Below are 14,343 nucleotides of genomic sequence, written 5' to 3'. Positions count from 1 at the left end.
AGCTCTGGAGCTGGGAGCTTTCAGGCCCTTTCTTTCCTATCCATAAGCAGGGACAGCTGAGGGAAGAGATAGGAAAAGGCATTCCTTGGCAATGCCAGCACCCACAGGGTGATGAACCCACCACCCCAGAGAGCAAAGGGTCCGTCTCCAACTCTAAATGCTGCCAGAGAGGTAGGTAGAGTGGAAAGCAACCCTTAAGTATCACCCAGAGTACTCCGCAAGAAGAGTATTCCAACTCGGTGCAAGTACTCCAACAAGAGTACTTGCACCAAAGCTGGGTGCCTATGGCCCCAGTAGCACTCACAGCCCTGTGAGTAACCCCCTGTGTCCCCTCATGTGTCTTCTCTCTCCTTTTACTTTGGCTCTGCATGAGTTTTCCCCCTTTAATCCTGCCTATCTCCAGTGCAAGGCAGTAGCAAGTCTCTCCCAGCCCTGTTTGTCTCATCTCTCCCACATTGCTCCCTACCACCCTCCCTATGCTGCCAAACTCCTTTGACACACACTTTGTGGGTTATATTTCAGCCACCTCCATGGTCCAGGGGAGCAGAGAGGAACCTGCACCCATGTGGGGGCAAGTAGGAGACAACTACAGCCACAAGGTTGGTGTTGATGCTGCCACAGGGACACTTTCCCCCCTCCATGTGTCTCCCACAGGTCCAGCCATAGGCAGGGTGCATTAAGGAGCTCTGCAGCAGGATCTCTTCCAGGCTGAAGAGGTGGTGGGAAGAGTTAACTGGAATTCTTCTCTTATCAGCATCCCTTGTTCACCAATCTCCCATTGGAAACACACTCCCTTTGAACCTGACCCTGCCCCCAGGAGGGTTGTGCCCCTTAGGACGTCACCACAGCAAGTTCTTGCAGGGGCTGGGAAGGGGGTGCAGGGAGTAAAAGGTCCTGGAATGGGTGAGATTTATGGGTGGCCTGTTAGCCAGCTCCAGAAAGCGATGCTGTGCACATACAGCGTGGGCAATGGGGCTGTGGGGTGGCCCCTGTGCCCTCTCCTGCAGCCTGCTCTGTTCAGCCAGGAGGTTTCCTTCATGTCTCTGAGAGGAAGAGGAGGGCAGCAAAACAGAGAGGAGATGAGGGGCTCAGCCTCCCACCTTTTGCAAAGGCCTCAATACATCACATCCAGGCTCCTGTCCGCGGAGTATACTGGGCAAAATGGGAGTGGGGCAGAAGAGCAAAGGCAAGGACAGGAGCGAATGGGTCTCATCATGGTAGAGGTGCTCTGAACACTCTCCCAGCCTCCTTGAGGTGAAGAACCCCACATCCTTTATCAGTAGTGTCTGAGGATGCTGCAACCCCCGGGAGGACCCTGTGCCCAATGGCCCTCAGCACAGGAGTAGCTTGGCCCTGGATGAGGGCTGCTGTTTACTGAGCACAGGTCTGATTCCCCCTGGCATTTGTGCAAGAGGCTGATTTCCTGGAACTGATGCCTTTGCCTGGTCCTTGCTAAGGTGCCCAGAAACCTGACAACTGGGATGCTCATAAATTAAAAGGCAAGTGAATGATTGCTTTCAGGAATAAACATCCAGTGGTTTTTTCCACTCCGTGCTCTCTAGACCTTACCCAGGGAGGGCTCACTAAAAGTGGATGCTGTTACCCACCCTGGTCCCCTTTGGGGTTACAAATGCAAGTCTTTCCCTCATAGAGCTATATTAAGAATCAAGAAAGGACAGAGCGTGCAGCATGAGACGGTCTCGGAGATGCTGCTTCTCCCTTGTGTTAGCAAACCCACATCTAACACAGACTGCTCCCAGCCCCTGTTCTGCCAGGCTCCCATGTGCCAAGATGCCAGGGATATCAAGGGGGCCAGGACATCCCCATCAGTGTCCATAGCCGGGTGTTAGCGTGCCTGGGAAAGACCTGCTCTCATCCTGTTGGTAGGACCACAACCTCCATCCCCTCTGGTGGCATCAGCCCTAACCCCAGCACCTCCATAAAGGAGCATCCAACTTGACCCCCTGCAGGGGGAAAATTAATCCAACAATGCCCTCTGATGGTGGAAACCATGTCTGGTGCACACAGTGCTGAGGCCCTGGGAACAGCAATACCCTCTTGGACTTCAGCTTGGGCACGGAGATGGCAAAGCTGGGGACAAAGCAGAGAGGCTGTAAGAGGAACCATCTATTTCAGCCATAGGCACTTGCTCACCGGTGACACCAAGGGGGGGCTGAGCTCAGGTCTGAGGATGCCTGCGCTGGATTTGCACCCACATTTGCAGCACTAAAGCTTGCTGGGATCTGGCTCCATGACATCTATCACCCCTCAAGGGAGGCTGTGCTAGAGCAGGAGGCGAACCCTGCACTGACCCCTCAATAACGATGCGCTCAATCAAGCTGATGGCTCTGTCTGGGCTCTCAGTGAACAAACAGTGTCTGACCCGAGCTGTCTCTGAGCTGTAAGTAACAACTCATCCTTCTGCACACGAGCAGCTAAACACGTCCATTCCTCCTCCTCTTCCTCCTGCGGATAACACATCGCCATGTCCTGCTCCCACCGTCTCACACCATGGGGATGGGATGCTGGTGGCAGCACATGGCTGGATCATTGAATCGCTGGTGTGGGTAAAGAAATGGTGCTTGATGAACAGACATCATCATGACACAGTTTTGATGTTCCTATTTTTTCCCCTCCAGCCAGAATCATTCCCCAGCTAAAGAAGGAAACTTTTCCCCATCAAAACCCCTCCTCCTTATTGGGTTGCTTCTGGTTTAGAGTTAGGTGATCTTCTAACCATTCTATGATTCATATGTGTTTTGAAAGCTGATTCTTTCTTTCCAAGCTCAAAACCCATCTTCTTCACCCATGGTTCAGAGGGATGCTATATGAGCCCATAGCATCCCTAGCAGCATTTTTCCCTCTACCTCCCCCATCCAAGCCAACCCCACAACATGCAGGACAGAGCGGTCTGGGTTTTGTTATTAGGACCCAAGTCCCTCAGATGGGCTTGTTTTATTGTCACATCTCAGGGCACATTGAGAGAGGACCATGCCACGGCAGGTCCATGGCAGTGCAGGATCCCCCAGAGCACAGGCAGGGATGGGGCAGGCCAGCAGAGGCCATGGCCAGGAGCATCACCATGCACCACACTACCGCAGAGCAGCTCCAGCATCCACCTGGGGTAAAGGAACAAGATCCGACTCCTGTGAAGGCACCGCTGCCAAGAGACCAGTGGGCAGGGGTGAGATGGGAAACCATATCCCAGACATGGCTCTAATAAGAGGCAAGCCCAGCTCAGCTCTTCTCTTTAACTCTGCTTTTCCACCCCACAGCCCCGCTTCATACCTGCCTCCAGCCCCTGTACCTGTCCTCATGTGAATCCACCCCTTGGTGTCCCAGCTCTCTGAGCCCTGCCTGCTATCCAGGGCTCTGCCTGCCCTGCTGCCCATGCATCTCCCATGCACACCAGTCTCTACGTGCATCTTCATCCTCCTGGCCACATTTACAGCCCACCTTTCAAAGGAGCAAGTTTCACCCAGGCTCTGCTGCATCCCACCCCACCAGTGCATCTACAGCAATGGAATAGGCCTGGAGGTTCCATTAACTGGTGACAAGGGCTAATCCAAACCACTCAACTCCATCCCCACAGAAGTGATTCACCCTCTCTCCATCCCATAGCCCCAACCCAGACCTACCTTGCTCTTCATCTTTCCCTCTGATCTGTCCTCACTGGGGCACTGTAGGAGAGCACAGGAGATATAAACCCCCTGAATTCCCTTCATTTCACACCCCTTTTGACATCCAAAAGTGAGCCAGAACACTACCATCCTCCTTGTGTGCACATCACCATGCACTTGTGCAAGCACTCTCTGAGCAATCACACTCACCACTGTCATTGCCTGCTCCTGGCCAGTTTGTCCCCAAGAACCCAACCTGGGTGTCCCCAGCACAGTGCCAAGCTCATCCTCCTGGCCAACCTCACCATGCTGTCTGCATGGACAGACTGCAGCCCTTCCTGCCTGGGAAGTAGGGCAGAGCGTGTCTTGGGGCAAGCATTATGCTGGGAAGCCATAGGAGTAGAAATAACAACGCCATGTGTCTAAGGACACAGCACCACGTCAAGAGCACGTGTAGAGTGGTGGGCATGCATCCTCCTGCATGCTGAGTACACAGAGAAGGCGTCTGTGGGGAGCAAAGCAGGGCACTTCCATGCAGGGACTGGGCTGGGAACTCTGCTGAGGCAGGGAAATGTGAGCTGGAAAGTCTGGGCAGGATCCCGAGGCATAAATCAGAGCAACCCAGGTGCCAAGTGCAGGGGGTGCAGCACAGTCCCCGCATGCATGGCTTGTGGACAGCTTGGGACACAAGTACTGATGGACACAGTGAGGAGCACGAGGCTGTCCCAGCCTCCACCAGCACCTCTGCTCCTTTGGCTCTGCAGCTTCTGGTTTCTTCCCCAGCTTTTGGCCATGCATGAGGGAAGGTGATTTCAAGAGGTTTCAAGCCCATAAACCCAAAAAGCCCAAAGCTCCACCTCTACAGGGCTGCCCAGTGCTCTTAGGCTCCTCCATCACCAGGACCAACACAAAACAGGGACAAACCACAGCAATGCAACAGCCAGAAGTGGGAAAGGCAGGCAAGGAGAGCTGCTCCTCCATCTCCTCAGCCAATCTTACTTTTCACATCCAGTCTGCAGTCTACTGAGGCTTCCCCCAGGGCGTTTACAGCTTTGCAGGTGTAGATGCCCCCATCGAAAGGGCTGGGCTTGCGGATCTCCAGGGAGCAGACGCCCTGCTCGATCATTGCTATGTATTTGGGGTCTTCCCGTATCTCCATCTGATTTTTCATCCAGATGATTTTGGGCTGAAAGCAGCAGAATTTGTTTCTTTAAAGCAGGGAGAGAAAAGAGAAATCTGGCCCTAAAATGCAGCCACCTCCTTTTGCCTCAACCCTGCCTGAAGCAGGTGGCCGTGGTGGGATTCATAGTCAGAAGTAGTTGGTAGAGCTAAATATCCCATTCTTGAGCCCTAAAAACTGCCCCACACTTCTTCCTCCAGTGCAGAAGGAAACAGGACTTGGCTTGAATCAAGATCAGCCCCACATCTCTACACAGAAACACCCCACATTCACCCTAGTTTGACTTAGAGGGCAGCTGCGGCCCCCTAACTTCATCCAACCCCAACCTAACATGACAAAGTGAATCCCAACACCTCCATCCACCCTTCAGAACCCCCACTGGTGGCTGCCTGCATGCAGAGGTGATGCTGCCTGTGTTGGACCCACTGACCTGGGGGAAGCCCCGGACACAGCAGATGAGATGTGTGTTGTAGCCTCGGGTGGTGATTCGGTCTGTCAGGGGCTGGGTGAACTTCGGAGGCTCCATCATGTCCCGTTGGGGGATCTTCTCTGCCTGGTAAGCAGTTTCTAAGGAGGTAAGTTAATCCTAGGTTGAGGCAGAGCTCCTGGGCTGACCACATGGGACATGGCCACAGGGATGCAGTCCAAGGCACACCAAAATCTGCTCCTTCACATATGATGTCCAAGGTTCCTTCCAATCCAAACCACTCTATGATGCCATGATAATAAGCCAGACAGCATCTAGCTTGACCTGGGGATCCAGCCTTCAATTCAGACCAACCCTGTCTATAAACTCCTTCTCATCCAACCATGCCATGTTATTGACCAATCCCTGCAGGGGACAGGGGAGATGCCAGTCTGCAAACCAACAGCTATGTGCAGGGTATCACATCCAGGCCAGGCACTGCTCTGGATCTCCTACTCCATCCCCACAATTCAGTGCATAGGAGATAGAGGTAAGCTCTGCAAGTGACAGAGACCCCACCTCACTGTGTGCTCTTCCAGGGACCAGCATGGGAATGGATGGAGGGAAGGGAGGGCTTGGGGATGCTGGTTGGGACCCCTCAGCTGAACCACTGCAGGGGTCTCTTCCTCTGCTGGTCCTGAGCTGCGGGGCCAAAGCCAGGGCTGTTCCTCACCCCTCCTGCTTCAATTTCACCCTAGGGATGTCCTTGATCCCTCCTACAGACCAACCATGGCACAAACCTCCTCCAGAGCAGAAAGGAGGTCTAGAAGGAGGGCAGGGGATGCCCAGCCTCACTTCTTCAGTGCTCATCCCAGTGCCCATCCCAGCAGCATCACCACAACACCAGGAAGCCCCCACCAGCCCCAGACACGGACAGGACCCTTCTTGCCCACCACCACCTCCATGCCCTTAGGCAGAGCATCGTCCCTACTTGTCTTCTTGATGTCGGCCACCGCGGCAGTGACTGCTGCCTTCTCGCTCAGCCCACAGGCGTTCTCAGCGAACACACGGAAGCTGTAGGTGTTGCCGATGATGAGGTCGGAGATGGTGCAGCTCGTGCGGGTGCAGCGCTCCAGCACCGTGAACCACTTCTGGGAGGGCAAAAGGAGAGCGGTGAGGAGAGGCAGGCTGGGGCCAAGGGATGGGGAAGGCACGGGGGGGATACAGGGATGCGCAGACATCAGAGCATCCCAAGTGCACAGACTCACCCCACTCTTCTTGTCTGATTTCTGCACTACGTAGCCCTTGATCTCCGAGTTCCCGTTGTCTGCCGGTGGGGCCCACTCCAAGGCCACGTTAAAGCCCCACACATCCACCAGCTTCAGGTTCTGGGGGGGGCCTGGCAGCTCTGCAAGCACAAACCCTCATAGGGTGGCATCCCTATTTGCTCCCCCCCCACACGCTGTGCCTTGACCATCCCTTGCGCATCACTTTTAAGCTCTTCTCACCCAGCTGCAGCAGAATGAGGAACGAGAAGCTGCAATGGACGTGAGCTGGCAGAAATCCTGCATCCCCAACCAGAGGAGTTCACCTCCATGACTACATTCCAATAACTAAATGGGGACTACAAGGATGCTGGAGAGGGATGCTTCATCAGGGACTGTAGCGATAGGACAAGGGGTGATGGGTTCAGACTGAAACAGGGCAAGTTCAGGTTGGATCTAAGGCAGAAGCTGTTCCCTGGGAGGGTGCTGAGGCGCTGGCACAGGGTGCCCAGAGAAGCTGTGGCTGCCCCATCCCTGGCAGTGCTCAAGGCCAGGTTGGACACAGGGGCTTGGAGCAGCTGCTCCAGTGGAAGGTGTCCCTGCCCGTGGCAGGGGGTGGAACTGGCTGATCCTAGGGTCCTTTCCAATCCAAAGCATTCCGAGTCTGTGATCCTGGAGAAGACCCCACTGGAAGAAGGACCCCAAAGTCCCTTGCCTTGCTGCTGGCCCTGTCCTATCCCTCCCAGAACAAGAACTATCCCCTAACCAAGGGGTAAACCCGAGCCCCTGCAGGGCCCCATCCCCATCCTCACCAATCACTCGGATGTCCAGGATAGCCTTGTCCTCCGCTCCATTTATCCTCACGGTGAGCTCGTACTTGCCCGAGTCCCCGCGCTGCGCCTCGCGGATGTAGAAGATGGTGTCCTTCTGCGTGTTGCGGATGGCGATGCGGCTGGTGTCCAGGGGCTGCCCACCCTTGGTCCAGATCACCTCCGGCTGCGGCTTTCCCTGGAGCAACCCGCACAGGTTGGTTAGGAGCCGCTCGAGCACACGGTCCCAATGGGTCCTGCTGGGAAGGATGGGTGGGCAGAGCCACCCTGCTTTGTGCAGGCAGCAGTGGCCTGGATTTGGCCTCTCCCAACCGGCAGTAACCAGGGAAGAAATCACAACCGAGCCCTGCCAGCCTCACTGATGGGAATCCATCAAAGGCTCCAGAGATGATGCTTGGAATGGGCTGGTCTCCCAGAGTCCTCACAGAGCAAGTCCAGCTTTACTTGCCCAAGGCAGGGCAGGCAGAGCTGTGCTCCTGTTTCTCAGGCACTAAGCTCAATTCTACCCCAGGCAATTCAAGCCTAGCAGGAGGGGCTTGAATTCAGCAGCCAGGGACAGTTCATGCCTGGAGCATGGCCAGTGCAGGCTCCCAGCATGGCATTGACATAGCCCTGACCTCAGGGGCGGCTTTCTGCCTCGCTTCGCCCTGGTTTGGCCAGCACGTTTCAGCAGGAGAAAAACAGGAGCCAGGCAGGAATGGGACTAAAGTTCCCATCCCATCTCCTAGCCTTGGCCAATAAGGCACGGGCACCAGGACTAGCCAGCCCACAGTTGGCCCCAGGCATGTCATAGCGGCTATGGAAGTCACTGCAGAAGCTAGCCTGCAGTGAAGAATCCTGGGGGATTAAATCCCAAACTGCCCACGTACCTGGAAAGGGATCATCATGTTCACAGCATCCCCAACATGCCTGACGTAGGTCTCCCGCAGGTGACGGGGCATGCGGATCTTTGGGAGCTCTGCAGATGAGAAAGTCATGTTGTGGGACCAAGGAAATCCCAGCTTCCAACTGGCTGACCCCCATCCCCCTGCTTGGCTGTGAAGAAATCCCATCCAGAAACACAGACCCCTCTTCCTTCTCCTCTCCTGGACAGTGCCTGCTTTCCTGCAGGGCCATCCCTGAGATACCAACCCCATGGACCATTCACCTCCTTCACTATAGCCAAGCCATGGAGACCAACACAGGCTTCGCCAGCAGACGACAGCATCCCAGAGGACAGCATCTCCCATTTAGGAACTATATCTCCCTGAACTCAGAAAGCACTTTTCAGAGGCTGAGAACACAGCTTCCAGCAAGGACAGGGCTTTCACTGCGCACTCAAGGCCATTGAGAGGCCAAGGCGGTGCATGGTTATCCACAGCAAAGCTGTGACAGCGCCAGGCTTAAAGCACAGGCTAATGTCCCCAAGGGAACATAACAAAGACAAGCAAAAAACCCACTGGAGAATGCTGATGGAGCGTGTGTCTCCTTCCCGGGGTGAAAATAGCAGCCGTGTAACCCTACCGGCTCAGCACCACCGGCTGATCCAACCGAGAGGCATTGGCTTTACGTGAGCCCCTCCTCAAAGAGCTGTGTGTGGATTAAACGTGCTGGAGCTCAGCTCTGGGGAGGGGGCACGGCCAGAATTAAACCAGGGCTGAGCAATGGCTCAACAGCTGTGGGGCGGCAGCAGTGGGCTGGGGAGATGCCCAGCGGTCCCCACATGGCCCCATTGACAGCTGAGACGGTCCCTCCTCTGCTCTCGCTGCTGTGCACTGCAGGCATCCATGCAGTGATGCTGCCACTTGGGCTCATCCGTCTCAGCGGGGCTGAGAAACCCAACCTCAAGCAGAGGAATGTTAATGCATGGGTGTTTGCTCCTGCTGGCTTGGCTGGGGATGTGCTGCCGAGGCTGGGAAGGCACCATTCCTGGCCCTAGCAACCTGGAGAACACGACTGGCACCGTGAACCTTGGTCTGTCTCACTCCACTTCCCAAACCCACTCATCCCACCTGGTTTGAAACTCTCTGCTGTCTGGAATCGCTGCTATTTAAAATCCCTTGCGATGCTATAAATGGACCAGGGAAGAGGTGCAATGTGAAGAGCAGAAGGTAACAGATGGGACACAGAGGAGAAGATCCATGCACCCGACACAGCAGGGAGGCAAAGGGACGTTGAGGGCTATTTTGTTCCTCAGCAAAGCCAGGCAGTGAGCACAGGCCTGCTTTGCAAGTGAAATGCAAGAGTAGACCGTGGTGCTTGCTGATGAGGAGAGACCCCACTAGCATGGAGCAAGAGCAAGTTGGGAGAGGGGGGTCCTTTGGGTTTTACACCTCTCAGCTGGTGCAGGTGGCTGGGACAAAGCTGAGGCAGCAAGAGCCGATGGGTGCAGCACAGGACTAGGAATGGGAACATGAGCTGTGGATTTGGCATCTCACGACAGTCCCTGTGCCTCAGTTTCCCCAAGCTTCAAGGTATGGTGAGATGCCTGTGAGATCTGGAGGTGAACACAGCAGCTGCTACCAACCACTAACCCATGTTCACCTCCTCCCACAGGCTGAGAGGACAAGCCCTGCAGAACCCTTTCCAGATGCTGATAATCATCTCCAGGCCTTTTCCTAGGAAAAGCTGATGTTCCTGGGATAACTTTTGTTGTTGTTATCCCCATTTTTAAGCAACTGAAGACTATGTGACTGAAAACTTGTGCATTAATAATTCCTTGTAAGGGGAAAACAAGCCTGTGCTTGCTGTTTGCTGAGTGAAAACCAGCCTTGAAACCAAGGCTCAGCACATCGGAAGCACCCCAGGGGGAATGCGAGTCTTGCCAAGCATGGGAACAAGTCATTAGCGAGTTCAGCATGATTCAAGTTCCCATGCTCCAGAATACCTTTGCTAAACAAAGCTGTCCTATGTGTGTGTGGTGGCACATTGGGGATGTAAACATGGCCAAGGAGAGATGTGCTTCCCATTGGAAGATGAGGCTCGGCATTTTGAGCCCTTCATCCCCAAAGGTTTGCCATCTGCATGATCAATGTCTCGAGGTCAGGAAGCTTCTCCATCCCACCCCAAGGGAATTGAACACATCTATTGGGAAGAGCACCTTGGCCAAAGGTTGGGTTGCAACCTGTGACAGGGATGGACCAAGTACTGGGCTCATCTCTGTGGCCATGGAGCTGCTGCGAGGGCTGGAGCAGCTCTGCTCTGGAGCCAGGCTGAGAGCTGGGCTGGGGCAGCCTGGACAAGAGAAGGGGAGACCTGAGAGCAGCTCCAGTGCCTAAAGGGGCTGCAGGAAAGCTGGAGAGGGGCTTGGGACAAGGGATGTAGGGACAGGCCAAGGGGAATGGCTTGAACCTGCCCAAGAGAGGGGAGACTGAGCTGAGCTCTTAGGCAGAAGCTGTTCCCTGGGAGGGTGCTGAGGCGCTGGCACAGGGTGCCCAGAGAAGCTGTGGCTGCCCCATCCCTGGCAGTGCTCAAGGCCAGGTTGGACACAGGGGCTTGGAGCAGCTGCTCTATGGAAGGGGTCCCTGCCCGTGGCAGGGGTTGGAACTGGAGGAGCTTTAAGGTTCCATTCAGTCCTGCTGACAAAGCTCACTGGAATTACACGCGACGGGAGCAGTACTCACGGAGGATCTCTCTGATGAGGACCGGCTGCTCCAGAGTGGCTGGGGCACTGGCACCGCAGGCGCTGACAGCCGTCACCCGTACATGGATCTTGTCACCGGAGCCGAGGTCCTGGACCGTGTACCGGGTGGAAAGAAAAGGCTCCTCGTTCACAGCTGTCCAGTCTGTACCTAGGATGAAGCCAGCAGAGCACTTCAGGCGTGCAATGACAGACGGACACATACCCTGGGCAGCAGGATTGAGCCACAGGGTTGAAACCCAGAGGAGAAGAACCCATTCCCTGCTAAGGCTGAAGGATTTATCTTAGTGGGGATTTGGCCACCCCATGGTGGCAAGGAGTATAGGGTAGGAAACGTCGGCAGAAGCTCATCCTTCCAACATACCCAACCTCTTAGGAGGTTTCTCAGGTGGAAAACAGACTGCCCCAGTCACCAAAGGACTGGGTGTCCCAGGCAGGTAACTTAAGCAACCCAGTGTTGTGCTAAGCCACCATGGGCACCTTCAAACCAAAGGGGTTTCCTGCCAATGCCATGGGACCAGTCAAATCCCACCAGCTCTTCTTTCCCTTCACCCAAACCAGCCCTCACTCAAATCTCACCATGTTTTAGCCAACCAGGGCATTGCACCAGCATTCCTGGAGCCCATCTGGTGACCACTGAATGATCAGAGCTCTCCTGTCACCAGCCAAGCCCAAAGCAAGCGAGGAGAACATCCCAAACTGACTTTTGGGTGGCCATTGGCCAGCATCCTCCAGGAATGGCTGCATCTCTCCTTGTCCCACACAAGGGCTTCCTCACGTATCCCATCCAGCCATGGTTACCTCCCCAGTCCCCAGCCCAATGATGGATGCCTCCCACAGATAAGCAAGTGTGGATTGTGCCTGCCACAAGCTAAACACCAAGGGTCAAACATCAGGTTCCCCTAGGCTCATGGACCACTTTGGTCTCCCGGACCACTCCATCCTCATGCAGCACCCAGCCCACCAGCCTCAGCCTCCCCTTGCAGACCCCCCCCAGCCCCACAGATCATTCCCTCTCACCCCAAAGCCAAGCAGGGCTTCAAGAGAGTGCCCAAAACCCAAGTCAAATTCACCTCCCCTATTCCACAAATGAGCAATGCAAGCAGACAACCACAGGTAACTGCTGCCATCCACCAGCGCACCTCCATCCTCTTTCCAGGCATCTCCAGCACTGGGGCCAGGCTTGCTTGCTGGTGCACACCAGCCCCCAGGATCCTTTTGTCCCTTATTCTCCCACCTTATTCCCATTCCTTTTGCACTTCCTTTTGGGTAAATGTGGGAGAAACCATCCCAACCCCCAGAGTTACCAGAGCCCATTCTCAGTGGGTGTGCTGGTCTCTCCTCCACCCTCTAGTTGGAGACAGCAGTGCCATTAAACCCAGTCCAGCCCCCTGCTAAAGACACCAACACTATCTGAAGCCAATGGGAATCCCCTCTCCTCCATGGGGAAGAAAACCAAAAGACCATTAAAAAGGAACCCATTTGGGCAAAGAAAGGGCATAGGGAGATGCTTCCGGGCACTGCCCAGCTCCATCCCATGCCTCCGCAATAACACAGCAGGAAAACCCAAGCCTACTTCCATCTTTGCGGATCTCCACCACGTATCCATCCAGGTGTGCCCGGCCTGTCTGCTCCGGAGCTTTCCAGGTCAGTGTTATGGAGTTTTCACTCACTTCTTCCACAGTCAAGGCCAAGGGGGAGCTGGGTGGTGCTGGAATAAACCCGCAGTGGTGAGAACAGGATGGGAAGTACCAGGGTTGGTGGAGGGCAACCCCCCAATTCCATGCTGGTCTTCAACCCCTCCATCCTCCCATTGCAAAAACAACCTTCATGACTTCACCCCTCCATCCCTTCCCTCCAGCAGCCCCACACATCCCCTCCAAGCCCTCTCCCCCCAGCTCCAGTGCCCCGATCCCATCCTCACCTCCTTTGGATTTCTCAGGTTCAGGGGTTTGGGGTTCAGCTGCAGCACTTGGGGAGCCTTCTTCAGGGGCTGGAGCTGCTTCTGCGGTGGGGACAGGAGCAGGCTCATCCGCAGGGGCTGTGGGCTGCTCCGTGGGGGGGGGATGCTCAGGGGCTGGGGCTGGTTCTTCCTTTGGGGCTGGTTCTTCCTTTGGGGCTGGTTCCTGCTTTGGGGCTGGTTCTTCCTTTGGGGCTGGTTCTTGCTTTGGGGCTGGTTCTTGCTTTGGGGCTGGTTCTTGCTTTGGGGCTGGGGCCGTGTCCTTCTTCGGAGCGGGTTTCGTGGCTGGAGGTGCAGTTTTCCCGGTCATCGCTGCAATGGGGGCTGGAGAAGGGGATGTTTGGGGGGGTCCCTGCTCCGGGATCTCCGCTCTCCTTTTTGGGGTCCCTGTTCCAGACCAAGTCTCTCTCCCAGATCCGGGATCTCGGCACGGAAGCTGTGGGGTCTCCGCTCTGGAATGAGGCTCTCTGCTCCGGGCCGGCTGTGCTGGGGAAGGAGGGGGGGGATCCAGGTCACTGAGCCAGAACTGGGGGATTTTTATAGGCTTTGCCTGGCACTTGTCACCTCCCTGCAAACCAATCTGCCTGCGCAGGCGGTGACGCCAGGAATAGCCACCCGGGACCTGCACATTCAGCAGCACACCACTACCCCCTCCTATGGGGCTGCAGCACACGCTCCTGCCCCCCTCCTGCCATTCCCAACCCCCCCTACCGAGGCTTGCACGGGACTGGGCAGGCCAGAGCCAGGTCACCTTTCCTTAGGGACATGGCTCCTGTTCCCAAGCACCAATGCTGCTCTAGCTAAGGGCTTCCCATTGTCCTCCCCCAGCTGCCCCATTGACCTTGCACCCCATTTGTTTTCCCCCATCCCAATCTTCCCTGTTGATCCTGCATTGCCCCCCCCCCCCCCCGTTTTCCTCCCCTGGTTATTTCAGATAGAGTGTTTGGCAGCAGGATGAAGCCAGGACACCGAGAGATGGTATCAGTGTGTCAGGGAGGGCATGTTCCCTGCAAAAACTATGCAATAACCCAGATGTTCCTCGATTACTTCCACTGGGAAGCAGGAACATGACTAATAACAGCTCCTCCTTCCCCAAAATGCCTTAGGGATGCCTGAGAGATGAGCTCCCTGAAGGAGGAGATGCTAACATGGGGCTCTGGCTGGTTTTCCTGCCTGGGGGTCATAGATGGGTACTGACAGTTCCTCCTGCTCCCCAGCACAGTGATGCAGGGCTGGGGACACTGTCCGTCTGTCCCCATCCAGCTGCCTTCAGCTCTACAGTGGCTCTGGCACCAGAGAGAAGGGTTGGGTAAGCTCCAAGCATCCCATCTTGGATGATCTTGGCACCTCCTTGACCCCTCAGCATCCACACAGCCCACGTCTGAATGGCTTTTTCCATTCGGCTCACAGGAGGTCATCTCCAGGCTCCTCTCATGAGTTTTCCATGTGTCTTTCCCAAAGGC

At 55.5% G+C, this 14,343-nt stretch overlaps 1 protein-coding gene across 1 annotated transcript; it reads right to left on the bottom strand.

The window, feature by feature from the left end:
- Positions 1 to 3,079: 3,079 nt before the first annotated feature.
- Positions 3,080 to 13,190, bottom strand: MYBPH (myosin binding protein H). The gene is made up of 11 exons (XM_005140817.3): positions 12,845 to 13,190; positions 12,497 to 12,631; positions 10,904 to 11,071; positions 8,171 to 8,259; positions 7,284 to 7,479; positions 6,475 to 6,614; positions 6,198 to 6,357; positions 5,231 to 5,367; positions 4,620 to 4,806; positions 3,639 to 3,680; positions 3,080 to 3,160 (listed from the first exon to the last, which is right to left on the bottom strand). The coding sequence occupies exons 1-10, from the start codon at positions 13,188 to 13,190 to the stop codon at positions 3,670 to 3,672; spliced, it is 1,569 nt and encodes a 522-aa protein (XP_005140874.3). The 3' UTR covers positions 3,080 to 3,160; positions 3,639 to 3,669.
- Between the last annotated feature and the right edge of the window lie 1,153 nt (positions 13,191 to 14,343).

Source organism: Melopsittacus undulatus, chromosome 16 (assembly GCF_012275295.1).
Source record: "Melopsittacus undulatus isolate bMelUnd1 chromosome 16, bMelUnd1.mat.Z, whole genome shotgun sequence".
NCBI lineage: Eukaryota > Metazoa > Chordata > Aves > Psittaciformes > Psittaculidae > Melopsittacus > Melopsittacus undulatus.
Note: the sequence above shows the minus strand (reverse complement) of the source record. Positions and strands in the feature narration are given on the sequence as shown.

Excerpts from the sequence above, each read along its gene's own strand:
- MYBPH (XM_005140817.3), bottom strand. The coding sequence starts at position 13,190 with ATGACCGGGAAAACTGCACCTCCAGCCACGAAACCCGCTCCGAAGAAG. Across the intron at positions 6,615-7,283 it reads CCTGGACATCCGAGTGATTG|AGCTGCCAGGCCCCCCCCAG; the intron begins GTGAGGATGGGG and ends TTGTGCTTGCAG. Across the intron at positions 4,807-5,230 it reads GTGTCCGGGGCTTCCCCCAG|CCCAAAATCATCTGGATGAA; the intron begins GTCAGTGGGTCC and ends TGCTGCTTTCAG.